The sequence below is a fragment of the Xiphophorus hellerii genome, chromosome 1, assembly GCF_003331165.1.
Source record: "Xiphophorus hellerii strain 12219 chromosome 1, Xiphophorus_hellerii-4.1, whole genome shotgun sequence".
In the NCBI taxonomy this organism is placed as follows: domain Eukaryota; kingdom Metazoa; phylum Chordata; class Actinopteri; order Cyprinodontiformes; family Poeciliidae; genus Xiphophorus; species Xiphophorus hellerii.
Window position 1 is genome coordinate 32,750,591 of NC_045672.1, and position 26,331 is coordinate 32,776,921.

At 51.5% G+C, this 26,331-nt stretch overlaps 1 protein-coding gene across 4 annotated transcripts in view; it reads right to left on the reverse strand.

The window, feature by feature from the left end:
- Positions 1 to 1,761: 1,761 nt before the first annotated feature.
- plxnb3 (plexin B3) overlaps positions 1,762 to 26,331 on the reverse strand; it is a 36,381-nt gene continuing 11,811 nt past the window's right edge. The window contains exons 2-40 of one of the 4 annotated variants that reach the window (XM_032566931.1): positions 24,689 to 24,749; positions 15,299 to 15,730; positions 14,449 to 15,181; positions 13,191 to 13,370; positions 11,975 to 12,103; positions 11,785 to 11,885; positions 11,550 to 11,682; positions 11,305 to 11,464; positions 11,127 to 11,235; positions 10,855 to 10,960; positions 10,417 to 10,533; positions 10,077 to 10,190; positions 9,918 to 10,008; positions 9,602 to 9,771; positions 9,377 to 9,528; positions 9,188 to 9,293; positions 8,957 to 9,093; positions 8,697 to 8,873; positions 7,136 to 7,301; positions 6,926 to 7,057; positions 6,740 to 6,844; positions 6,511 to 6,672; positions 6,267 to 6,418; positions 6,080 to 6,180; positions 4,984 to 5,201; positions 4,732 to 4,910; positions 4,556 to 4,622; positions 4,333 to 4,479; positions 4,176 to 4,256; positions 4,023 to 4,101; positions 3,836 to 3,939; positions 3,674 to 3,752; positions 3,252 to 3,418; positions 3,018 to 3,178; positions 2,800 to 2,947; positions 2,659 to 2,723; positions 2,324 to 2,399; positions 2,183 to 2,257; positions 1,762 to 2,097 (exon numbers count right to left, since the gene is read on the reverse strand). In XM_032566931.1, coding sequence (XP_032422822.1) covers positions 1,993 to 2,097; positions 2,183 to 2,257; positions 2,324 to 2,399; positions 2,659 to 2,723; positions 2,800 to 2,947; positions 3,018 to 3,178; positions 3,252 to 3,418; positions 3,674 to 3,752; positions 3,836 to 3,939; positions 4,023 to 4,101; positions 4,176 to 4,256; positions 4,333 to 4,479; positions 4,556 to 4,622; positions 4,732 to 4,910; positions 4,984 to 5,201; positions 6,080 to 6,180; positions 6,267 to 6,418; positions 6,511 to 6,672; positions 6,740 to 6,844; positions 6,926 to 7,057; positions 7,136 to 7,301; positions 8,697 to 8,873; positions 8,957 to 9,093; positions 9,188 to 9,293; positions 9,377 to 9,528; positions 9,602 to 9,771; positions 9,918 to 10,008; positions 10,077 to 10,190; positions 10,417 to 10,533; positions 10,855 to 10,960; positions 11,127 to 11,235; positions 11,305 to 11,464; positions 11,550 to 11,682; positions 11,785 to 11,885; positions 11,975 to 12,103; positions 13,191 to 13,370; positions 14,449 to 15,181; positions 15,299 to 15,714 — 5,700 coding nt within the window. In that variant the 5' untranslated portion in view covers positions 15,715 to 15,730; positions 24,689 to 24,749 and the 3' untranslated portion in view covers positions 1,762 to 1,992. Of the gene's footprint in view, positions 2,098 to 2,182; positions 2,400 to 2,658; positions 2,724 to 2,799; positions 2,948 to 3,017; positions 3,179 to 3,251; positions 3,419 to 3,673; positions 3,753 to 3,835; positions 3,940 to 4,022; positions 4,102 to 4,175; positions 4,257 to 4,332; positions 4,480 to 4,555; positions 4,623 to 4,731; positions 4,911 to 4,983; positions 5,202 to 6,079; positions 6,181 to 6,266; positions 6,419 to 6,510; positions 6,673 to 6,739; positions 6,845 to 6,925; positions 7,058 to 7,135; positions 7,302 to 8,696; positions 8,874 to 8,956; positions 9,094 to 9,187; positions 9,294 to 9,376; positions 9,529 to 9,601; positions 9,772 to 9,917; positions 10,009 to 10,076; positions 10,191 to 10,416; positions 10,534 to 10,854; positions 10,961 to 11,126; positions 11,236 to 11,304; positions 11,465 to 11,549; positions 11,683 to 11,784; positions 11,886 to 11,974; positions 12,104 to 13,190; positions 13,371 to 14,448; positions 15,182 to 15,298; positions 15,731 to 21,587; positions 21,767 to 24,688; positions 24,750 to 26,331 lie in introns of those variants that run through there. The other 3 variants (XM_032566905.1, XM_032566912.1, XM_032566921.1) reach the window with 3 other exon arrangements.

The window sequence follows — 26,331 nt, forward strand, 5'->3', positions numbered from 1 at the left end:
TGATGGTCCTCCAAGATCCATATAGATTCTGATAGTTCTGGTCTCAGTCAGACGGACCAGTTAAACCAGTTAGATGCTGCAGCTGGGTTCACTTCCTGCTGAAGGAACAGTTCATTTTATCTTCCCATCATGCACTGGGACGCGTTAGGTTGCCCCCTAGCTGCAGAGCGAAGGCACAGCGGGGATAAATAATTATAAATAGTCTATACAACACAATAAGTTAGGAACTCAGATTGTTCTCATCGATTAATACGCAGCGTCGTTGTTTGAGAAGAACCTCGCTGCAGCAAACAGGAAGGGCAGGACGGACCGCTGTCAGTCTCAGACTTTATTTTAAATGGAACCATTACACTCCGGAAGTGAAGGGGGCGCTATTTCCTATATAATCCTGTTTGATGAAAGAACATGGAAGACGGCAGGAATATTTTAGTAGAGAGCCTCCATCCTCTTTATTCATCAGTTTGACCCTCTGAGCTCATGAAGGCGTTACTGTTTCCCTCTGGTACCTGAGAACATTGATTACAAGTCATTTATTGACAGTGCAATAATTATTCTTATCTAAACATGATAACATTTAGCTATAACATGCTAAGTGTTTTACTCGATGCACAAATTGTTGATATTGTGATTCTATGAATGCGTTTTATTTTATTGTTTTGGAGTCGAAGGGAAATTTCCACCATGATTGATTAGTTTCTTTTTTTTTTTTTTTTTAACTATGTATAAGACTCTACCAACACAGCAAAATCTCTCAGAATTATATGAATGGCACAGTAAAAGCAAAAATGTGAATTTTAGCTTGTATCTGTTTTACAACCCTGGTCGTAACAACCAGATTTGTTATTCTTCTGTGAATCTAATTAATTTGTTTCTTATTGAATTTTCCTCAATTAGGTTTCTTATGCATACATTATAAATGGTTTTTATTATAGTTCATTATGTTGCTTTTCATGTCTCCTTATTTCTTTTATTCCTCCTATAAATGATGGAGATATATAAATATTCATAATGTATAAAGATCTTGTTTATGTCATTTAATTAGCTCTACATCGTTAAGAAAATAAAAAAGTATGGTGTTTTATTAGAGAATTTATCTTTGATGGTGCCAATAATGCCGGAATTAACAGTAAATAATAAAGACTCATTTAATAATGTAATTATAGTAGTTGTGTTACCACCCCACGCCATTAGAGGCAGTAGTAGACCCAAAAAGATGCAACTAAGGAGCAGATTTAGAAGTTCACAGAAAGCTACAGAATCTGTTAAAAACTGTGAGCTGCACTGAAGTAAATAAAAGAGAGAAGTTCAAATATATACTGAGAGTGAAAATCCTTCCTAAAGGTGAAGATACTGTATATCACAGATTTCAAAAGAAAATAAAAACGGGAGACCGCGCCCCCTTCACTTCCGGAGTGCAATGGTCCCATTTCCAAATAAGGTCTGAGACTGACAGTGGTCCGTCCCGCCCTTCCTGTTTGCTGCAGCCAGGTGGATTTGCACTGAGAAGCGGCGCAGCGCGCCAACATCCAGGCAGGTTTCCCTTCTCACCGCCGCAGTTCGACCTGAGGTCCAAATCCAGAACCTCAGCAGAACCGGGTCAGATGAAAACACTCCCTGATGCAGATTATTGCGTTCAGAAACGCCCAGCAGCACCAGAACTTCTGGTTCTGGCCGTTCAGAGTCCGATCCGCTGGTTTCAGTAGAAAAACATAGAAAATAGCAGGTTTTATGTCAGAACCAATACAAACACAGAAGAAACTATTGAAGTTGTGCTTTTAGACTCAGACAGCAAAGAACTCTGGGAATTGTAGTGCAAGGCAGCCGGTGGCAACGGTGTTCCCTGATTGGTTGGATTGTCGTAAGATGGCGGCCGCCTCCGTGTGAGGGAACCGGAAGACCGATTATGAAAGACTTTGCGTCCCCCACGCAGACAGACAGGCAGCAGCCGTCCAATCAGCTTCGCTGTCTCTCCTCTTCCTCAGGACTCGCAGGTCAGAGGTCAGTGACTTTGTTCTCCACCAGGGCGGCGACCTGCTGCAGCCGATACGCCAGCTGCATCTTCTGACCCGACGTGTCCTCCTCCAGGGACATGATGACCTGGAGACAGGGAGGACGGGGGACAGGCAGACAGGTTTGTACCTGTGCAGGTCAGAGGTCACAGGACGTGAGGGGGCGGAGTTACCTGGTCGTAATATTTGTTGATGTATTTGTAGAGTTCATGAAGAGCAACGAGACCGTTCATCTCTGAGGCGAAGCTCTGCAGGGAGACAGGAGGAGTGAGACAGGAGGAGAGACAGGTGGTTCTGGTTCTGGTTCTGTTTACCCCGGACAGCTCCGTCAGAGTGGAGTTCATCTCCTGGTAGCATCCTGATGCGGCGCTGTGGATGTCACTGTAGTACCTGAAGAGAGAGACAGGAACTGAGCAGAACCAGGCTGGACCGGACCCAGAACCATGCTGGACCAGTACCAGAACCAGGCTGGACCGGAACCAGAACCAGGCTGGACCGGAACCAGGCTGGGCCAGAACCAGAACCAGGCTGGACCAGAACCAGACTGGGCCAGAACCAGAACGAGAACCAGACTGGACCGGAACCAGAACCAGAACCATGGTGGACCAGAACCAGACTGGATCGGAACCAGTGGCAGTAGCTGTCTCACCGCTCCACCAGCTGTTTGTAGCGCGGGATCTCTCTGGCATAAAGCAGCTTGTTGACCGGAGAGTCCTGATTGGACAGAAAGAGTGTGATGTCACATAGAGGGGACAGAGCAGACGGACAGCGGCAGGACAGACGGTCCTACCCGTCCCACTTTGTGTTCGGAGGTGGTGCAGGAGTCGATGAAGGTCTGGGCGATGACGGAGAGGACGGCGTCGATGCTGTCCGTCACCTGGACGTCCAGGACGAACTGCGGGTTCTTCAGGATGTTGACCCAGAACCTCAGAGGGAGACTGGAGACGGACGGGTCAGAGAGACACCTCACAGAGACAGGAGGAGGGGGCGGAGTCCAGCAGGTCTCACCTGTTTGTCTTCCAGATGTGGACGGTCTCGGGGTCGTCGATCCCGTGTTTCTCCGCCATGTCGTCCAGGAAGTCGAAGAAAAACCGGACAGCAATGGGAGGAGGACGCTTGGTGCTGAGGATGGCCACAAAGACATCATCCACGAACTTCTGCAGCGTCCCCTGCAGAGACACGGACACCGTCCATCAGCCACTACCCTCTGTGTGAGTGTGTGTGTGTGTGTGTCTGTGCTACCTTCATGGACAGCAGTCTGGTCAGGTAAATCTCAGGAATGGCCTTGGCTCTCTCCCGTTCCCTCATGCTGCTCTTCCGATGTTTTGGTATCTCTGAATCTTCACTGCTCTTCACCAGGTGCCACAGACGCAGACCCTCCTCTTCCTCACCTTCCAGCATTGGTGTTTCTATGGCAACAACAGACACCGTCAGTCATCCGGACAAGAAAATCTCGTATGTCGCAATGGACCGATTTGGTCCTCAATGTTTCTGAAGACGTTCCAGGAAGTTCTGTTAACTGGTTCCACCTGTTTCCTCCTGCCTGTTCTACGGGCCGTTTTGCTGTCAACGGTCTGGGTTGTGGTCAATGCTTGTCTTCTGTTGACAACACTTCGGGTTGCCAACAGATTTCCTGTGTGATTCTGAGGTGTGTTGGTTCTTACTTTCTCCGGTCTGAAACACCTGGTTGACCCCTGAACTGAGAAATCGAGGGATCAGGGCGACTGTGGCGCCATCTGGAACCTGAGGAACGGAGAATATGGCGTAAAAAATGAGCAGCAGTGAGACAGGAAGGTGGAGACTCGCTGTGATTGGTCGGTTCGCACCTTGTAATGCTGCAGGGTGTTGAGCCTTTTCCAGCGACCTTGAACCACCGCTGTGACATCATCGTCTGACAGAGTCAGGTGACCTGCCTGACCTGAACGCCACTCTGCAGACAAACGTACACAGGTGAGAACCGGCTGCCTGTCAGACCGAGGAGAGGTGAGACAGGTGAGGAGGACTAGTGCGTACCCAGGTCCAGACTGTCAGCTGCTGGTCTCTGAGAGAACGGAGCTCCTCTGTAGACCTGATCCAGGATCTTATCTTTCACCTGGACACAGAAGCACACAGACAGGTGAGCAGCAGAGCGACAGGTGACCAGAGGTCTGTCCAACGTGTCCCTACCTGGGTGATGGTGTCGGTGTCGAGAACTTTAATGGGACACGGCTGAACCTCGACTCCGTTCTTCACCAGGACGTTCAGAGTCTGAGGAACAGGTGAGACAGACAGGTGAGACCGAACCAGGTTCGAGCGTGGGAGGTAGTCCTGTTGCTATGGTTACCATGGCAGAGTAATCGATGTCCTCTCTCAGCAGATGGCTGTCGTTGAGCGTCCTCTTGGCCTTCCCCGTCACCGCGTCCACCGGGCCCTTGTCCACCTGGTACTTTATGGCCCGGTAGAGCATGTAGAGCGGCTCCCCGGCCACTTCCTGTCAGACAGACAAGTGAAGGTGAGACAGGGGGAGGGGCAGCTGAGGAAAGACGGGTATGGACAGAAACCGCTACCTTCAGGAAAGAATAGAGGCAGATGGACATCCAGTTGGTCAACATCTTCTCAACAACCGTCTCCGTCCTGAAAGACAAAGGAGCCAGAGGTCAGTCCAGGTTCTGGTTGAACCCTCAGCGGTCCGGGTGTTCTGGTTCCGGTTCAGCAGCATCTGAGGTAGGTTTGTTTCCCATACCGGCGCAGCATGAGTTTGGGGTTCTTGGCGACGTACTGCTGCACCAGGTCCTGCAGCAGCGTCTTCATGACCTCGGTGAAGTACTCCAGCTTGTCGTGCAGCGCGATGGTGAGCAGACTGGCCATGTAGCCGCGGTCCCGCTGGGAGAAGCCCTGCTGGGCCTCCAGGGTGTGGATGAACTGCCGATCAGAACCACAGCGTCAGCACCAGCAGCCCACTCAAGTGGACCCACCTCACCTGAGCAGGACCCACCCTGGTGAGGAAGAGTCTGTTGTTGAGCAGGTTGTTGAGCTGCTGGAGGCCCTGCTCCACCGTCGGCCTCCTGGACTCCGGCAGGTCCAACTGTCGGCTCAGCAGCGCCGTCTGCTGGCCGGGGAAGAAGATCCTCTCTGCGTACGTCTTGTAGTCGAGCAGAGGAAGACCCGGTCCTCCCACGTCGCTGCTGAGGTCCATCATTTCTGTCATCAGGTCTGTAGGACAGGAAGAAGAACAGATCAATCAGTGGGATGCTCAGGATGTCAGCAGATCAGAACCTGGTAGGCCATAGAGGATCTGGGTTCTGCTAATCTAACAGCAGCGCTAACTCTTACCTTAGCAGTTTAGCATCTTTGCTAACTTTGAAAACGTTTAGCCCACGCTTAGTCCCTTCATAAGGTAGTGTAGTAAATGATGTTTATTCTGTACCCACAATGCATCGCTGCACATTAAACAGTTTAAAGTCTCCTGATGTCCTGCTTTCTTTCTGACTGATGTGCTCAGTTAGGCTAAATCAGCATCAGTTAGCAAAACTCAACATTAAAACTGAAACTGAGTGAAAGTTTAGAAAGAGTTGCTTCCTGAAACACAACCCATACATGTAGGCAGAACTAATGTTTATAAGTGTTTTAAGGCTAGTGAATTTAGCACTTTAACTTTAGCTAAATATTCGCAGAGAGTTCTAGCATTATTAATATTAATATGGTTAGTGTTAGAAATCAAGCGCAATTAACTGAGTTAGCTTATGCAAAATACCATGTTGGTATCACGGTTTAGTGGGACTAATGTTTATGATTAGTGCTTTAGAGTTAGCGCAGCTGCCTTTTTAGTTAGCGGTAACCCACATTAACATGGTTCAATTAAGCTCTTTAGCATTAACTGTTGCTAAATACCATGTTGGCTAATGCTTATTGTTAGACCTTTCAAGTTGGCATAACAGACCTTTGAGTTAACAATGTACACGTTTGTGCTTTAGCATTAGCTTCCATTAAATAGCACGTTGCTATTGCACTTTAGCTGAGCTGATGATTATGAATAGCGCTTTAGCAATAGTCTTTTAACTTTTGAGTTAGCGGTGCCCACCACTGCTCACCCGTGAACTCCTTACGGCACTGATCTCCCACGTTGATCTCCAGAGTTTCCAACTGCAGCAGAACCTTCTTATAATCTCGGAGAGCCTGTTTACTCTTCCTCCTGTAGAGAACAAAGCAGAACGCCGGTCAGCGGATCCAATCAACCGGCTCTGGAGAAACCAGGGACACAGCAGCAACGGGTTGTACCTGTACATGAGTATGACGATCAGCACCGACAGGATGATGACAGCAGCTCCTGCACCCAGACTGATCTGCGCCGCCAGCGGGATGGGAGATAGCAACAAGTCACTGTCGTACTGGACCAGACCCAGGTCCGCCTCCAGTTTCCCCATGAACACCTGAGAGACAGACAGGTAGACTAACAACATGGACGATCCTGCTGGACTGATCCAGTCTGGACAGAGGAGACCAGCACAGCCCGGGGTGTTACCTTCAGCATGGGCAGCTCGCTGCTGCCGTCCACGCTCAGAGGCTGGTTCTCGGGGGGTTCGCAGTACAGGTGGGTTCGGTCCAGAGTCTTCACCTCACAGTCTTGATCTCCAAGCCGAGCCCTGACTTCATCCTTGGACATGGCTCTGGTCAGGTCCAGACCCTGAGGGACGCCATGACATCAGACCACATGTTGCGTCCACTGGAGCAGCCAATCAGAGTCACCGTACCTCTACAGCGATCACTCCGCCGGGTTTGAAGCGGTACGGAGCGTCCGGAGCGTCTCGGTTCAGAGGAAAGAACTGGGGGTTCTGGTAATAGGTGAAGCTCTTACCCTGATGGACAGAGACAGACAAAGACATCGTCAGACTGAACAGGGTCTGACGCGGCGGTGAGGAGCAGGCAGGTGACGGCACCTCGATGCTGTCGTAGTGGACCCGGACGTTGTCCAGCTGAAACCACACCCCTTTCACTCTGACCTCTGGGGGCACCGAGGGGGTCAGACACGTGATCTCAGAAGGTGACAGGACAGAGCAGCGCTCAGACGCCTGAGACACGGACAGGAGAGCAGACAGGTGAAAACAGGTAGGTAGGGTGCACCTCCCTGATTGGTTGGTTCATCTCACTGTCGTCATGGTGCCGTTAAAGACCAACTGCTGCCTGGCGGTCAGGAGAGCCAATCGCCTTCTCCGTTTCACTCTCTGCACCTCCAGAGGCTCCACCCACACAGATATCACCGGGTCCTGCACCACGTCCAGGTTCCTGCCCGTCACCTTGATGACACGCCCTCCCCTGAGAACAGGAAGTCAACTCCTTATTAGGAAGCAAAGCTGTAAGACAATAGAGCCCAGGCCTTTAACGGCACAGAAAGTTTTGATCAATCAGACATTTTTAGTATTTTAAATGTTAAAATTATGTCTTTAATACACATTAACACAAATCCAGAAATACTTAAATTGATAAAAATGAGATGTGACACGCTAAGATATGATCGCATTCTTTTGTTTTATTGATAATCTATCAGTAAATTAAAATATTAAAAGGCGGTGACAGTTTATTGTACTGAGGTGTTTTACCGAGTTATACCACAGGGTGGCGATGCTTCCTATGACGGTTGGGTCCATTTTTTGCCCTGCTTGGCCAGTTGGCACAGACACACAAAGCAGTAAAAACTTTCCATCTTATTTTTACTTAATTACGGGTTGCTAGAGGCTGCACAGTGGCGCAGTTGGTAGCACTGTTGGTCTCTCTAAATTCTCCCTAGGTGTGAGTGTGTGTGTGTGCATGGTTGTATGTCTCTGTGTTGCCCTGCGACAGACTGGTGACCTGTCCAGGGTGAACCCCGCCTCTCGCCCGGAACATAGCTGGAGAGGCACCGGCGACCCTCCCGACCCCATTAGGGACAAAGGGTGGACAGAAAATGGATGGATGGATACGGGTTGCTAATGTCCACCTTACATGGATATGATTCCCCTAAAGTTTTCTTTTCTCATGTATCGTTACTGCATCAAACAGTTTACTGTAAGCTATGTCTTTGAGAGTGAAATAAATCTACCATGGTAGCAAACTGGCGCTAGCATGCTAGTTGCAGCTAACTGCTTGTGTATTTAAAGTTGGTTCAGCCATAAAGTAAGATGATTTATTTATTGTAGCATCGTTGTGTTACAATATGTTACATTAATGCTTATGCAGCCAACAGTACATAAGCAATTCTTTATACTTGCATATTTCGGTTTTATCTACGGTTCCCAGTTTATTTATGAAAACTTTGCCAGCACATTGTGACAGACTTGACTGATTGCACTGTGCTAGCATTCCGGCGCTAGCATGCTAGCTTAGCAGCTAACTGCGGCTGCATTTCAGGTTGGTTCACCCTTATTATGCGTAAATGTCACATAAAGTCAGATTTACTGCAGTTACATCTGCTAATTTATGCTTAAGGATTACAAACTGTGCAATCTGTTGGCATATTGTGGTTGAGTGAAAAATTACAATAAATGTAATGTTTAATATGTTAGCTCCCCTCTCTGCTAAGTGGAAGATGGTACAAAATTACCAGTCAAAAATGAACATTGAGCAACAATCTGTCAATATTTTAAAGTTATGCATTTTATAGAAAATAGCAGTTTGTTTGTGGCAGTAGCATAATTAGGCCGTCACTTTGAGTGTACAGTAATTGGTCCTTACGCATAGAAGCTCTCTGCAGGTGTAGCTTTGGTGATGACAGGGTCGTCCAGGTAACGAAAGGTAAGATCAGGACCGGTCCGATTAGCTTTACCAAAGAAGACCCGAACCGGAACTGGTCCGGTCCGATTACTAGAACTGGTCTTGCACACAAACTGGGAATCGGTCACCTCATTCAAACTGGGAGGACACAGAAAAACAGAGACATGTCAAACTGAACCAGGAAGTACCATCGGTCCCAGCAGACCCGGGTCAGAACTCACATGAAGCAGGGCTGCCGGTCCAGGAAGGCGGTCAGGTCCGAGGTTTGTCCGGTCAACAGCTGTTGGCCTTTGATGGTCAGCTTGGTTCCTCCAGAAACCGGGCCTTTATCTGGAACCAGACCAGTCAGCTTAGGGTTCTGGGGAGAGACCAGAACAGGAGAACTTTGGTCCGCGGGCCTGAGGTCAGCACCAGCAGAGCTGAACAGAACCGCAACGCGCCTGCCGTCTCACCTGATAGGTGAACATCTGGGTCGATCGGCCAGGTGGAGTGGTTCCCACGGTAACCTGGACATTCCCGACCCGGTAATTCCCACTGCTCTGCAGCTCACACACGACCCTAACACAGGTGAGCAGGCAGGTAAAGACAGGTGGAGCAGTGAGCAGCCAGGTGTTAACTGAGGTCCAGTCAGGTGAGTCTACCTGGTGGAGATCTGGTATCCTTCAGGCTGAGCCACACACGGGACATCTGCCACCTTGACTCCGCCCACCACGTCCTGGTACCTGGTGCCCAGGTTGGATCCTGTGATTGTTACCAGGATTCCACCCTCCACAGGTCCGGTCACAGGATGCACCTGCAGATAGACCGGTGACACATTTCCATGGCAACAAGACTTCTGCGTACCCACGCCCGGTGGGAGGACTCACCTGTGTGATCCGAGGCGTCGGACAGGTGTCTGCGGGTGAGCCGGAGCATGATTGGCTGTAAACACATCTGGGGGCGGGGCTTCCAAGACACCACACACAGCTGTACTCCTCAGGCACCGCCCTGCACTGCGAGCAATCTGATTGGCCGGCTGAGCAGTCATACAGGTGGACTGAAGAAAAAATGACCAACATCCGTCAGGTCTGATACCGACGGAACCAGAACCTAAAGGTCCGATAATCTGAACGGATCATGACTGGAAACCTGTAAAAATCTGTTCTGGTTCTACAGAACTGGGTCAGCAGGTGAGTTCCTTACGTCTGAGTCCAGGTGATGCATCGATGCGTCGTTGTCCTCTGCGCAGGTAGATGGCAGCAGAATACTGCAGCTGGCTGAGGCGGTACTGAAACTGAGGACACACCGCAGCTTCAGGAACCTGAACTGAGGGAGGGACCTGCAGGTGTGTGTGTGTGTTACCTGGTGGGGGCTGCAGGTAAAGATGTGTGTGTTGTCCTCGGTTTTCCTCACAGCAGCCGTCAGGTTGAGCTGCACGTCCTCAACTTCAACAACACAAACGTACTGAGCTTCGTCCTGGACGGCGGGAAAAAGAGAAACACACCTGAGGAACGTCTGCAAGCTAACTGAACAGCTAACAGCTCAGTTAATCAACCACCAGCCAATCACATCAGTCCTGGTTTCCATGGAGATTGGACCTGACAGTTCCTACAGAACCTGACCCGGACCTTAGAGTCCGGATCTGCTGTGGAGCTGAGCGGGTTCTGATCAGTTTGGACCTGAAGGTTTTAAACGGGCTCACCTGGTAGATGTCCAGGTTCCGCCCCTCCAGAACTATAGTGGTGCTCAGGCCCATGGGCACTAAGGCAGAACCTCTCAGAGACGAGACCAGAGGGCAGGAACCGGGACCAGGAGAGTCCTGGAGAGAGACGAGGACAATCAGGTGGACAGTCAGGTGGACAGACAGGAGGACAGTCAGGTGGACAGACAGGAGGACAGACAGGAGGACAGACAGGTGGACAGACAGGAGGACAGTCAGGTGGACAGACAGGAGGACAGTCAGGAGGACAGACAGGTGGACAGACAGGAGGACAGACAGGTGGACAGACAGGAGGACAGACAGGTGGACAGACAGGAGGACAGACAGGAGGACAGACAGGAGGACAGACAGGAGGACAGACAGGTGGACAGACAGGTGGACAGTCAGGAGGACAGACAGGAGGACAGTCAGGTGTCTCACATTGTGGTGGAGGACCAGCTTCCTGGGGCAGCTGTGGTTGTGGGTGCAGATCTGATCCAGAGGACACCAGTTACAGGTCCAGAAGGATCCGACACAGGAAAGACACCTGAGATACAGAGAGACCTTCATCACCTTCATCATCATATTATCTTCATCACCATCACTACCATCATCATCATCTTCATCACTACCATCATCTTCATCACTATCATCATCATCATCACCCCTATCCTCCTCTTCCTCTCCTGCTGTGGCAGCTACTGGACTCTTACTGGGAACTCTGGTTCAGTCGGCTGACGGCTCCGCAGTCGTAGAAGGTCATGTTTCCCATGGCGACGGTCACGTGACCAAACATCAGAGACACGGGCAGGACCATGTGATCTGTGGGGTCAGAGGTCATTCAGCAGCAGGTCGGAGCATCGGGGAATTCTGCAGGCGACCTTCGCTCACCGCTTCCGGGCGGCATGGGGGGGAGGAGCTCCGGCGCAGGTGACTGGCAGGTGAGCTCTGTTCCCATGACAACGGCCGGCTGGGGAGGTAGGCTCCCGAAGACGCAGGACAGAGACTCCGCCCCCTGGAGGACAGGCAGCTGGACGACTGACATGGTTACCTAGGAGACAAAGAGGACGAGGTACAGAACCAGAACCAGAACCCGGCTCAATTAGCTCCCACTGCTCCCAGTCAATCCATCTCACCTGGGTCTGCTCATCTCTGCTCTGATTGGCCGGCTGCAGGCTCCGCACCGTGACGCACTGATTGGTCCGTTCAAAACTCCACAGCCAGTGGTTGTCCAGCAGGTGGCGCTCACACTCATGTTTAAGGGAACACCTGGACACCACATAGACAGAGGACACATGTCTGCAGTTCCCCTGATATCCATCAGATGGCGCTAGAGGACCGTGAAGGACAGAACAGGTGAGAGAGGCTTACCGTCCCTCCAGGACGCACCAGCCGCAGTACGGGTCTCTGATGGACAGACAGGACAGACAGTCTGTCTGTCTGTCGCAGGACGACACGGGAAGCTTGGACACCTGGGACACAGACAGGAAGCGAATGTCCTGACTGGACTGACAGGGAAACGGGGACAGCAGAGGGACAGCGGGACGGACGCGTCTCTCACCCGGTCGTCGGTTAAAACATAAACGTGCCGTTGGCTCTCGTCCAATAGGAGGTCGGCGCCGATGGCTCCGCCCCCGTCCACCAACAGGCTGCCGTATAGATGGCCAGACCTGTCAGGGCGCACCAACACCTGCGGCACAGGTGAGACGTTAGTCCTGAACAGAACCCTCTACCTGCTCACAGGTGAGCTGCAAAAACTTTAAAAGAAAGAAATTCATCTACAAAAAGTCAAAGTTTGACCAGAACAGAAAATCTAACGATCAAATTTTCTTCTTCTCTTGTCCTTTCTGTGTTTCACACTCTCCCTGGGGCGCTGTGATGTCACAGCCACCTGGATTCTGGACCGGCTGGATCCCATCGTTCCAGATCCTGGAGCTCACCTCATTAAACGATGCAGGTTGGCATGACAACGACATCCGCCGGATGTGAGGTATGAGCGAGGGAACGAGGAGCCGCCAGGAGTTTCTGTTACCAATCAGTGATGGAGACGGAGCAGCAGAGTGTGTGATTAAAAATTAACACGCCGAATCAAAGCTGAGCTCATTAACACCCTTCAGGGTCGTCCTGCAGCATCAGTACCCACAATCCACCTGGGACAGCAATAACCAATCAGCAACTTAAGCCTGAGAACGCACCCAGAGCCCGCCCCCCAGCTAAACACCTGTTCACCACACACACACACATATGCAAGTTACAAAGCCGCCTGCAGCCACTCATCAATAATACATGATGTGTGTGTGCGTGTGGGGGTGTGTGGGCGGGTGTTGGCGTGTGTGTGTGTGTGTGTAAGGATGAACACGGGTTTTCTGGACCTTCAGAACCGGCTCTCAGGATTCTGGTCAGACTGAATGATTCAGTAAAGTTGTTGGATCTTTTGAGCTTGTCTCTGAGGAACCCATGGCATGGTTCTGATCCGGGAGACCCCCAGAACCAGAACCACTCAACTGCTGGTTCCACTGGTTCTACTGGTCCATGTTCAGTCAATATCGTATCCACCAGGCCTGAAACGTCCACCATCCTTCAGCCGTACCGTACAGAAGACGGCTGCACCTCACAGACCCCCAGTCAGACTCCCAGCCTCCAGCCCCCGCCGAACCGCAGAGGCAGCAAAAGAGCTCCAACCGTCCCCACTCCGTCTGGAGACCCGAGGAACCTTATGGTGACCTCTGGGGTCACCTGATCGGGTGACTCTACGGCGCCACCCGGTGTGTGTTCACCTTGTGCAGACGTCCGTCTCGATCTCCCAGGAAGGCGATGGTGTGTCCGGCCTCTGTTGCTGCGGTAACGGAGGTCAGCTGGGTGTTCAGCGTGACGGTGGGCGGGACTCCCAGGGGAACGGCGCTGGCGATGGGGTTGGGGGTGTGTTCCCCCCCACACGGGTAGTCAGACAGAGACTCCTTCAGAGGAGAGAGACACAACATGATGTTTACATGTCGATGTGCACACACACACACACACTGTGCTGTATTTGGGTCAGATTGGCCTGCAGCTGTCTGATGATCCGTGCAGCTGCTGCAGATGATCCCAGGCCACCAGCTTGCCTCAGAGTCTGCAGTTTCACCCCCAGCAGAGCAGCAGGAGGCTGAAGGGCTGACAGATCCTGGCTCATGGGACAGAGGGGCGGAGCTAACACAGGAGGGGCGGAGCTATCGGAGGAACCAGGAGGAAGAGACTGAATGATCTTTAGGCTGTTTTCCTCCTGATGGTCCGGTCGACCCGGTTCTACTGGAACCAGAACACCATCATCTGTTCCACCTCCAGCTGCTGTGGTTCTGACCCAAACCAACCTGTTCCCCTCCTGGCCTGTGGGGGCGCTGCACCAAGAACCACTGAAGGAAACGACACAAAAACCTCTGAAGACGCTGAGAGCAACTTCCTTCTTCACCAGATGGAAACAAGATGGAGGCGTCAGATTTTAGTGTTGGAGGATTTCTCTTTAGTCTTTGGCTGAAGACCAGGAGCCATTTCTCCCATGATCCTTTGGAACAGACGATTCATTCTGCTGATGTTGCCTAACTGACCCCGGCAGAACTTCGGTCGGAAAACAACAGGATATAGCTGGATTTTAAGGTGATTACTGTTCAGCAATGCATTGTGGGTACAGGATAAACATCAATTGCTGCAGTAGGTTATGGGTAGACTAAAAGTTTTTAAATATAGCAAAAAAGCTAAAGCACGAAGCTAACAATTAGCTCCACTCAGTCAGAAGCATGCAGGACATAGGTAGATTTTAAACTATTCACTGTATAACAGATGCATTCTGGGTACAGAACAGGTGGAGAGGAAACGGCAATGCTGCAAACAAACTTCACCCACTTCAAAATAAGAGCATAAGCTAACCCTCAGCTAACAATTACTATCCACACTGCAGTTTTTGGTTTCAGCTTTGAAACGGTTTTTAGAAAACAGGGGTATGAAGGCTGTAATAAACGAAGTTTTCAAGTCTCACCACCAGGGGGAGCAGGCGGTTTTTACCTTCGGGAGTTTCAGACACTTGGATGACACGGCGTACTCGATGTAGGCCTCTTCCTGCCCGCTACTATCAAGCCCTCCCTCCGTGTAGCACACTTCCTGCGCCCGCCGCATCGTGGCGTCCAGGTCCTTCATCGTATAAACGCAAAGCGCCGAGCGGCTCGTTGCTATGGGCGTGGAAGCCTGCCCTGCTGCCATGACGACAAACAGTGCCGGTGTACCTGACAGATCTCCTAGCCACGCCCCCTGAGCCAGGTTGTAGCCGCCGCGGCACAGCAGCGGCACCTCCACGTAAGAGTAGAAGCTGCGGTCAGAGGCGCAGAGCCGCGAGGCATAGGTCCTGTACTCCTTCGTGTGCCTCATGTCCCGCCGCGAGAACAGGAAGTAGACGTGGTCGCCGTGGGCAACAGCCTTCACAAAGTGGTTGTTGTATTCGGAGTAACTTCCCACGACGAGTTTTCCGAGCTCCTCCTCCTGGGAGAAGGCTTTGCGGGGCGGAGCCACCGGGTGCAGGCGCCGCGTTGTGATTGGTGGGATGTCCCCAGGACCCCGGCTGGTGTAGCCTCGACCGACCAGCAGGAGGCGCAGCTCGCCGCCGGCCATGCCCACTTCCTGTTTGCTCCGGGTGGTTATCACCACGGCGACGGTGGAAATCCGAGGGTCATTGGCCGCGACGTACTGAGTGTCAACGGGGTTGGAGGTCCGGTAGATGAGCTGAGAGATGTTGGACAGACTCCTGCAGAGACATGAGACCAGGCTGAGGTCAGAGGTCACCACACTAATCTGGACACTCAACTGCTCATCCTGACCAGAGTGGAACCAGAACCAGGACCAGAACCAGACTGGGACTCACCGTTTCTCACAGATTCCTTGGAACAGTGAACCACATACAATCAGGCTTCCTGGCTCCGCCCCCGGTCCTGGCTCCGCCCCCGCCAATGGCTCCGCCTCCAGAAGCAGCAGCTTGTTGTGGTTGTGAGTGGGCGTGGCCGAGGGGCAGTCCTGAGCAACGATTGGTGGGAGGCAGTCCGGAGAGTCCAGGAGAGGGCCGGTTTTAACGTGTGACATCACCTTTAGGTCAGAGGTCAGCTGATACAGGTGGTCAACTCCGCCCACAAACAGCTGCCCCGCCCTCGGGTCCAGCAGCAGGTGGGAGAGGGGGGAGCCCTCCAGCTTCACCCACTGCATGGAGGCGTCTGCAGGGTGAGCAGGAGGGAGGAGGAGGAGGAGGAAGAGGAGGAGTGAGGAGGAGATGGAGGAGGCCAACATGGCAGCTCCTCTTTACCTGCAACAGGTGAGAACAGGAGACACCATGAGGGATGAAGGCTGGACATCATCTATGGGGTCATTTTCCTGCCATAACTGGAGAGCACACATTGTCAGTCTGAAAGCAGGACTTCATGTCTTTCTTCTCAAAATTGTAATGCTTTGAACTCCAAACTATTCACTCTGCTTTCTCAAACCTTTCTCCTCGCGCTCAAAACTCGTCTCTGCTCGCTTGCAAAACATTTTCTGCTCGCATTTGGAACAGAAAAGTACCGTCACCTGGCAACCTCTCAGCCAATAGCTGAGAGGTTGCGCTCTGCAGCCGGGCCGCAGCCTGTCTGACCTGAGCAAGCAGCGAAAGCCGCTATTAGCAGCTATTAGCAGCTATTAGCAGCTATTAGCAGCTATTAGCTAATAACACCAAACCTTCACCAATAGTCAGAGCAGAGCAGACCCGTTTCACTCTGTGTCCACATTGCAAACAAATCACATAAAGCTGAGTAGCTATCGATCAATGCTCACTAGTCGCTATGGCAACCCTTGTTACTTCAAATTCTGACTCCCATTGGCCGGGCGGGAGAACAGAGGTGGGAGGGAGGGAACGCTGGCTCACCCAGTACAGCACTTGCATTCTATTGGCTGAGAGCTTGCCAGGTGACGGTACTTTTCTGTTCCAAGTGTGAGCAGAAAATGATTCGTAAGCCAGCAGAGAGGTTTGCTGGTGGAGATTTGATCGGAGCAGAGAGACGAGTTTTGAGCAGAGTGAATTTTAAAGTTTGGAGTTCAAGCATCACAAGTTTTGAAAAGAAAAACATGAATCCTGCTTTCAGACTGACAATGTGTGCTCTCCAGTTATGGCAGAAAATCCCCCATCATCGTCATCATCGTCATTACCATCATCGTCATCATCATCATCATCTGTTGCTAAAATGTCGGTTCGTTTTCAGTGTCTTTGGGGGCGGAGTCAATCTGTCACAGTGTTAGTGTCGCTTTAAGGACACTATGGTTACTACAGTCATGTGACCTCAGAAACAAGGCGGAGCCATCAGCAGGCCGAGATCAGGCCTCAGGAACCAGGACCGAATTTCTGACCCATCAGAACCATCAGAACCAGGTCAGTGACAGCCAGTCACCACAGTTTTCTTCAACATATCCGATCACTGAACCAGCTGACCAGACGGATCCGAACCGGTTCTGATTCTGTTCCCTCCTGCAGATCAGTCGGTGTTCTGCATCAATCTGTTAAACCAGCGGTTCTGTTCTGAAGCTGGACCGGTTCTGCCCACAGAGTCTGAGCAGCCACTGGCTCCGTCTCTGCAGAACCCAGTTAGAACCCAATCAGAACAGTGACGCCACAGCGATGTTTCACGCCTCCGATAGTACATGAGGAGATCCACCTGAGCAGGTGAGGCTGAGCCCTGCGGCTCGTTCACTCGCTTCTCCGTCTGACTGCAGCCCCGTCGCCATGGCAACCGCCCCGTTTCCACAGCAACGCTTCAAACGGGGATGTTATGGGACTCAGAGCCGGGCGCTAAATTGGGTTAAACTGGTTCCGGTGTTCCTGCAGAACCAGAACTGTTAACCAGATCAGAACCAGCTGCAAAGTCCCGGCTGGAACCAGAACATGGATCTGGGTTCCGGCCTGCAGGTGGCGCCGCTCACGGTGAGAAACAGCAGCAGAGGAGGGAAACCGGACTCCATCTAGAACTTTCTCTTCTAAAAAACGCAGAGAGGCAAAAACCTGGAAGGCTGCGACATTCTAAATGCACCTGGAGACACCTGAGGGAACCTGAAGGAACCTGAGGGAACCTGAGGGAACCTGAAGGAATCTGAAGGAACCTGAGGGAACCTGAAGGAACCTGAAGGAACCTGAGGGAACCTGAAGGAACCTGAGGGAACCTGAAGGAACCATCAGGCTCCATCAGCACCTGAACGGATTCGGTTCTGATCCTCCAGCTTCTCAGGAAAACAGACCCAGTTGTCTGGGACGAAGGTTGCTGGTTCTAATCCCAGGCTGGTTCTGTGCCGGTTCCTGACCCGACAGTAACTGATCTTGGAATCCGACTGCAAACGGGTCCAAACGGACTTTCCTTCAGAACCAGAAGCTGCATCAACAAACCAAACTCCTAAAGTTCCTCCAGAAAGTTCCATCATCTTTTCTCTTTTGCAGAACTCGAACCAGCAACATAACCAGAACCAGTCCAGAACATCCGGACAACCTGACCCGATAGAGCCAGAACCAAACCCGGAGAACCATCTAGAACCTCTGGAGCAAATCAGGTTCTGTTCTGACTGAACGGTTCCCCGGTCCAGAACAGGAAGGGGTGGAACCAGAACCAGCAGCAGAGACCCAGAGGAGCTGCAGCTCCAGGTGCTTCTGGTTGCCACGGTAACGCTGGATGCTGCAGCAAAGCGGTTTACTCTGCTAATCGCAGCAGTTTGTTCTAAACTCAGCTTTTGTTTCAGCCGTATGCTAATGAGCGACGGCTGCTTTCATCACAGAGAGGTGATGATTACAGGCTGCTTCACCTCAGGCACACACACACACACACACCACACACACTAACACACACCCACACTAACACACACTCACACTAACACACACCTCCACCCACATATTATCTCTGTGGTTTTTCTGCCGACTCGTTCACTCCTTCTTCAAAGAGCAGAAACACACGCACAGACGCACGCTCACCCCCACACACACACACGCCGCAGCCCGTGGAGCTGAGCGGAGTGTGTGTGTGTGTGTGTGTGGGGGTGTGTGTGTGTGTGTGTGTTCCTCTGCTCTTCATTTTCTTTGTTCATTTCCTGTCCTTCCCTCGCGGCGCTCCCTCCCTCTGCTCTGCTTCTCGTCCTACTTTCAGTCAGAGGAGCTGCTCCACTGCTGCTGCTGATCCAGTACCGGTTTCGGAGCGGGTCCAGAACCAGTACCCGGTTCTGGACCCGCTCCGGAACCGGTTCTGGATCAGTTCTGGGTCGTTTTTCCCCTGGAACCGGCTTCAAACCAGATTCAGAGTATGTCCTCGTCCCTTCCTGATTCTAATTCTTCATAACCGACTGGATCTCTGCAGAACCTTAGAACCCGACCCAGCGAACAGCATCGGTGTGTTTTCCATTTAGCAAATTCATTTTCAAATGTCAAATTGTGCTTTTATGCAGCCAATGGAAACGCAGCGACTGGGTTATTAAAAACTATTGAAGATAAACGATCAGCCTGGGCTAACTGATCCACACCTGGACCAGAACCAGAACAGGAGGCTGACCCACCAGAACCAGAACCACTCAACCAGAAAATGGCTTCCATGGAACGTTTCCAAGACCAGAACAGAGATTTGTATCCCAAACTTGCTGTAGCTTCTGACCCATAAGGACTCAAAGACCCATCAGGACGACAAAGTTCTGAGGAGACAGCAGTGCACCGCTACAGAGGGTTCTGGTCCGGTTCAACCCGGACTGAAGCTAGCTACACGGTGGTGGTGGTGTGATGGTCTGGGCTGCTGGAGGAACCAGAGAAGATCCAGAACCAGAGGGACCCAGTTCCCTCTGGTTCTGGATCAAATCCCAGCAGCAGGTCCAGTTCAAGCAGTGAGGAGGCAAAACATTCACCATACAGTAATCGATCAATAACATATCAATACTCCACCCAGAAGTTTTGTTTTCTTTGTCTTCCTGTTCTTCATCTTTGTTTGTTCACAAACAGAGAAACACACACACACACCGTCCGCGGTGTGTGTGTGTGTTTCTCTGTGTGTGTGTGTTTCTCTGTGTGTTTCTGTGTGTGTGTGTGTTTCTCTCTGTGTGTGTGTGTTTCTCTGTGTGTGTGTTTGGGTGTGTGTGTGTGTTTCTGTGTGTGTGTGTTTCTGTGTGTGTGTGTGTTCTGGCTGTTGGACATAAACACGTTAACGCTCAGCAGGATTTCCGTCACAGAAGGAAAAGTCGTTTTCCTAAATGTCTTCAGATCGACGCGGCGCCATCATCAGGGTCCCAACAGGAAGTTAATTTGTTGCCGTGGCGACGCCGATCGCTCCAGCAGGAGCTCAACAAGCCGTCTGAAGGCGACCCGGTTCGGCGGGAAGAGCGGTTCTGGAGCGAACCGGATAAAAGGTTCCGGTCGGATCAGACTGCGTTCCCACCTGCTTGGCTCAGGTTTTGGTTCTGGGTTGAACTCAGAACCATCGAGTGTTTCTGGATTGGACCTCAGGACCCGGCAGGATAAACACCAGAACCTCTGAGAGAGGATGAAGGTTCTGGTCCGGTCCAGTTCCTGCAGAGACTGGTGATTCTAACCGGACCGGCCCGTTTTCTAGCTCCTGTTCTGGACTCACCAGGTCAGAACCGGATCAGAACCAGAACTCCTGATAGAAACCGTCATGCTGATGTGGAACCTCAGAACCTCTGGAGCTGGATCCAGTCAGACGGAACAGAACCGGTCCCTGGATTTTGTGAAGGAGGGTTCTGGTTCTGGACCAACAGGACTGGCACCTCCCTGGTTCAGAACCAGAAACCGACTGGTTCTGGTTCTGTTACTTCAGTTCTCTGCAGCTGCTGCGGCTCTGAAGCTCCACAGACTGAATACTGATCACTGCAGACATGAAATATTAATAACTACAAGACTTTGATACCGCGCACACACACACACACACACACACACACACACACACACACACAGAGAAACACACACAGAGAGAGAGAGAGAAACACAGTCAGTGTGATCAGAGCAGAAAGGTTGATGGTCGTTAATAATATTGATGCTGATTCCATCACTGACTGTCTCTCTCTGTGTGTGTGTGTGTGTGTGTGTGTGTGGGTGTGTGTGTGTGTGTGTGTGTGTGTGTGATCTGCGCCGCCTCGTCTTTCATCATCCGGCTTCGGCACATTGCCGCCGTTTCCCTGGAGCCTCTGGCGCCCCCTGCAGCCCGTCGGATGGTGAACCGTCAGGTGTCTCCAGGTGTTTGACCTCTGACCTCTCAGAAGCTCACCTGAACGTGTTCTGCTGCTGCGCCCACATCCCATCCCATTATGCTCCTTGAATGGTCATCATGGCAACAAACACACCGAGGAGTCGAAGGGGAACGATGCAGCAGAACCACAAAACGGCGCCAATCCCAGAACCAGAACCAGGTTTAAGATCCGGGTTAAAAATTTTGAATATGGACCAGAGGAGAACCCTGAGAACGATTCTGGTTTTCCATCTGCAGAACGTCAACGAGAGCAAGAGGAGGAGCCTTCAAAGCTCCGCCCACACCTGCAGTTTAACCATAAGCCCTGCCCACACCTGCAGCACCACGAGGCTAAAGCAGCGCATTCTGGAGGTTCTGTTGGTTCCATCACATCAGGTTCTCCTACTGGAGAAGAACCAGAACCGACCCGGTGGAGGAAGAGGCTCAGAGCCGAGGAAGACTATCAGACCAGAAAACACTGAGAACTCTGGACTCCATCCAGAACCAGAACCATGTGGACCAGAACTCTGTACTGTCAGCCCTGAAGGAGCGGAGGAACCGGTCCAGGTCCTAGTCCAAGTCCTGGTTAGATCCAGCTGCACTTTGTAACTTTTATGAAAATGTTTTTACTTTGTGTAACCCGTCACCGTGACAACCACAAAACAACAGAAACATTCTCCGTCGTTTTTTCCTCTGAACTGAAACAAAGACGTTCTGCTCAGTGAACTCGTTCCAATGTTTGTAAAAGAAGCTGAACAGAACCAGGAAGTTCTACTGCTGTCAGAACCCGGATCTGGACCGGATCGGGTGCCAGTCCAGACTGAACAAGAAGGAGTGTGTGAAAATCTGGAAAATGAAATATCAGCATGTACCGAACCTCCAACCATCAGAGAAACGGACCGGCCTGCAGCAGGTTCTGATCCGGAGACTCACCTCTGGTTCGGTTCGGTTCTGATGAGCTCCTCGGCTCAGAGCGGCCGTCTCTGAAGTTCTGTTTGTTTGCTGCCAGAGGAAGTCTTCAGCTTCACACCTAGACCGCTTCTCGGATTCCTCCAGGAAACGCTTCCTGGAGACCAGCATGACAACTTCCTGTTGCTGCTTCCGCTTCGTCTCTGCAGCAGAACAAAGGACCAGCAGAAACACCAGAACCAGCAGAACACAGAGAGCTGAAGCTGACCTTTCAAAATAAAAGCAGGTCCACATGCCACAAACTGAAGCACAAAGAGGTCCAACAAGAACCTCCCTGGTTCTGTTGTTCTTCCTCTCTAACCGGCTGGCTGGATGCTCCACAACCTTTCAGATTAAAGGCCCACAGAGTCACTAATTACCTCAGAAGCTCGTTAACGAGGCGGCTGTCAGTCCGACCAATCAGAGCGCGAGACATTCACACACACACAGAGAGAGAGAGAGACTCACCTCCGACGCGTTTTCATTCCAACAACAGACTGAGAGAGAGGGAGAGGGCGTGCGAGCAGCTGTCATTGTTCTGGGATATAGAGGGGGCGGGGCTTAGCGGCGAGGGGCGGGGCCAACTCATTAATATTTAACAGGACATGGGGGGGTCAGCGACCACACCCCTCAGACTGGTCCAGCTGCTCCAACCAGCAAAACCAGTAGAACCAGTTCTGACCCAGTAGGAACAGTCTAAACCAATCAGAACCAGGTCCAAGTCATGCAGGAACCCAGAACCTGCTCATGGTTCTGCTGATTGATCTGTCTGACTAAACCCGGGTTCTGAGGTACTGTTCAGGCTCCGCCCCCCCTCACCTGAACACCTGTCCTGGTTCTGGTTCTGGTTCCCCATCTGGGTCCAGTCGGTTCTGAACCGGCGGGTGAGAAGGTTCTGCCATCTGATTGGTTCACAGCTGACAGGTCCCAGCAGGTAAGAGTTCAGGTTGTCACGGTAACCGCCGAATGTTTAATGTGACGTGAAGAGAGAGTGTGTGTTTAGTCATCTTATCTGTCACACACACTGCCGGTAAATCGTGTGTGTGTGTGGGCGTGTGTGTGTGTGAGCTCAGCTGGGAGTGTTTGTCCACGTCGCATCAGGAGCCTCATGCAATATTTATCACTCTCTCTCTCACACACACACAGGGTCCCAACCACCCTGACCCAGAGTCCTGATCCTGTTCCGGATCAGAACCAGAACCGGGTTTGGGCCTGGAGCGTCTCAGTCACAAACAGCAGGACAGTTGAGGACGCAGCAGCTGGCGTCCATGAGGCGATTGCAGATTTCTGCATTAGCGTCTGAAACGTCGCATTTAAATTCAGTCTGCAGAGAGTTAGGGAAACACACACCCACACACACCCACACACACACCCACACACTCAACTGCCTCCCCACCCCAACTCCACGATGAGCTCTGGACTCAACGTAGCGTCTCTGTCAGCCATCTTTGTTTCTGCGGGTGGAGGATCTCCTTCAGCGCTGCGACTGAAGCGCGTCACGACTCCAGTCACATGATTGGCTCCCGAAACAGCCAATCAGCTTCATTCATGGACACCACGCCCAATCAGGGCCCAGGCCGTCATGGTGACGTACCATCTAACTGCGCTAGTGTCCTCTGGCTACTATGTTTCCAACTGTCATGTGAACTTTTAAAACGTCGTTAAGGTAAAATGCGAATTACCATGTTTCCATCTACAGGCTTAGAGAGAATCAACCAGGCGAGCAAAACTTCATCAGATGTGATGAACAGGAAGTAGAGGCGGCTAGCTGGTGGCTAGCTAGCATGGAGCAGAGAGAGTCCTTTCCAAGTTTGGTGCCTCTGGTAAGGCACAGAGCCACCAGTGGATGGCAGCATTCACTGCGTCCATAAATGATCCTCCCTGTTAGCGCAGTGACTCTTTTTCATAAAAACTGTTTCCTGTTTTCATCAAGTTTCTACTGCGAGACTTCGATACCTACTGATGCATCATGGGTAATATTCCCTCTGACGTCAGCACTGTCAGCCTGCTAGCGCCACCTACAGACTAGAGGAAGAGTCCAGCTGCAGCCGGGTCCGGATCCTGCCAGAAACGGCTCACTGCCCACTAACTGGACCAGAACCAGAACCGATGAAGAAGAAAAATCCTTTATTTTCTCAAAATGGGAAAATTTCTGTGCATAAAATTAGAATATATTCTATTATGTTATATTAAACTACATCACTATGTTATAACAAATTATCATATAGTTATAAATCATATAAATTATATGTTACATTAAGTTTTAACCTGATGTTACGGGATGTGTGGGTGTGGTCTGAGTGTTTCAGGTATTTGGGGGAAACAAAGAGTGAAAGACAAGTGAAGAGGCTGTGGAGTGTGTGTGTGTGTGTGTGTTACTCTGTGTGTGGGGGTGTGTGTGTGTGTGTGTCGGGGCTCTGCGGAGCGTGAACGGCTCGTTGAGGTGCGGTGTTGATGTGGGGGAGGGTGTGTGTTGGGGGTGCGGGGTTAAAGGTGACGCTCAGTAATTGGGGAGGAAACGGGAACGTCCAATCAAGCACCTCCATTCGTCGCTCTGCTGCTGCTGAGGAACTACGGCGGCCCAGGAGGGACACCAAGCCCTCGGTTGGTGTCCCATAATTGAGCTTTATTAAAGTCATCAGTCTGGATCAGAACCAGCTACAGCTGACGGCCCGGCAGCCAATCAGAACCAGGCTGCGGGTCACATGGTCTGACAAGAGAGAAGATCTGGAAACCAGCTGCTGGTTCTGGTTCTGGGTCTCTTCAGATTCCCTCAGGTCCATCTGGGGCCAAAAACCTGAAAACAAACTCTGGACCAGAACCAGGAAGCTGAGCTTAAAGGTTCTGGTCAGTCAGAACCCGGCAGCCAGGTGAACAGGTCCATCCTGACCCGGTTCTGTTCTGGTCAGTCTGGGTCAGTTCTGGTTGATCCAGTTGCAGCTGCTTTGTTAGAGATGACCTGATGTTACAGTGAACAGAACCAGTCGGAGTCCAGAACCAGCAGACCGGGTCAGAGGAATCAGAATGTCATAGAACAGGAAGACTTTGCCGTAGTGACATCACGCGTTGCCACGGTAACCACCCACCTGCTGAGACGAGGAGACCTGAGGAGGAGGAGAAGGAGCCTTCGTCATCAGGGGGCGCTTCCTGCAGGAACACAGAGACACGCATCACTTCCTGTTCCAGACCGGTTCTGAGACAAACCCAGAGTCTACAAACAGAACCAGAACCAAATTGCAGCCCGGACCCAGCTGGAATCTACTCTGCCGATTTTGTTGGGTTGCATCAGAACTTCAGAACCTCTGATCGGATTGGACAACTGTCTGCAGGTCATGAAGGGGTCCGGTTCAGCCCGGTCCGGTCTCCATCTGCCTTCGAGGTCGCCTGTGAGGTCACGCCATGAATCACTTCCTGTCGGCTCATTAGTGCCGACTCATCAATCACCATGACGACCAAGAGGCTGCTTAATGAGGATGCAGCTGCTGCAGGTCGGTTCTGGTTCTGATGGGTTCTGGTTTGGTTCTCTGTAGCAGCAGGAAGTTTATCAGAACCAGCTGATCCAAAGATCCCCGTCCAGACGGTTCTACAAATCATCTCTGAACCGACCCGGTTGACCGGTCCAGTCCACACTGTTGCATCAGCAGCCGACAGAACCTTTCATGTTAGCAGCAGGAAGCTGAACTGGGTCAAACTGTGTCAGAACATTGACTGGACTCTGCAGCAGAATGGACCGACCCTCAGAGACAGAACCAGAACCCTGCAGGTTTTGATCAGATCACTGCAGAACCAATTTTATTTCTTCTGCAGAAACTGATGCTGATAAATAGGCCACCCAGTGATTTAATGCCCATTAAAGCTGCTCACACACACAGTAACACACACAGTAACACACACAGTAACACACACTCAGGACAGATTAGGTTGCCTTCCTTCATTCACTAATCTCTGCAGTTAATCTGATGCTGCAAACAGACAATCCACAGCTGGAATCTGCATTACAAAGCTCACACACACACAAACACACACACACACACACACCAACATAAACATGTAAACACACTCCATGGACTGCCACCTTATTGTGCTGGAAGGGTTTCAGTGTCCCAATGATACTAGCAGCTATGCTGTCGGGGCTCCATGACCCTGGTAGGGTCACCCAAGATGAGGAGACATGGGTCCCTCTTCCCATGGGCCCACCACCTGTGGGAGTGGCCAAAGGGGTCAGGTGCAGTGTGGGATGGATGGTGGCTGAGGGCGGGTTGCCCCCCATCTCAGCGCCTGAACGTTGGGGTTTACCCCAGTGAATGAGAGGGTAGCCTCAGGGTTGTTTGTGCTTATGGGCCAAACGACAGCTCAGATTACCAACCCTTCTTGGAGTCCGTAGAGGGGGTACTGGAGAGTGCCCCTCCTGGGGACTCCCTTGTTCTGTTGGGGGACTTCAACGTTCACGTAGGCAATGACAGTGAGACCTGGAGGGGCGTGGTTGGGAGGAACGGCCCCCCGATCTGAACTCGAGCGGTGTTCTGTTGTTGAACTTCAGTGCTCGTCATGGATTGTCCATAACGAACACCATGTTTAGGCATAAGGGTGTCCATATGTACACTTGGCACCAGGACACCCTAGGCCGCAGTTCAATGATCGACTTTTCATCGGATCTGTAGCCGTATGTCTTGGACACTCGGGTAAAGAGAGGTGCGGAGCTGTCCACTGACCACCACCTGGTGGTGAG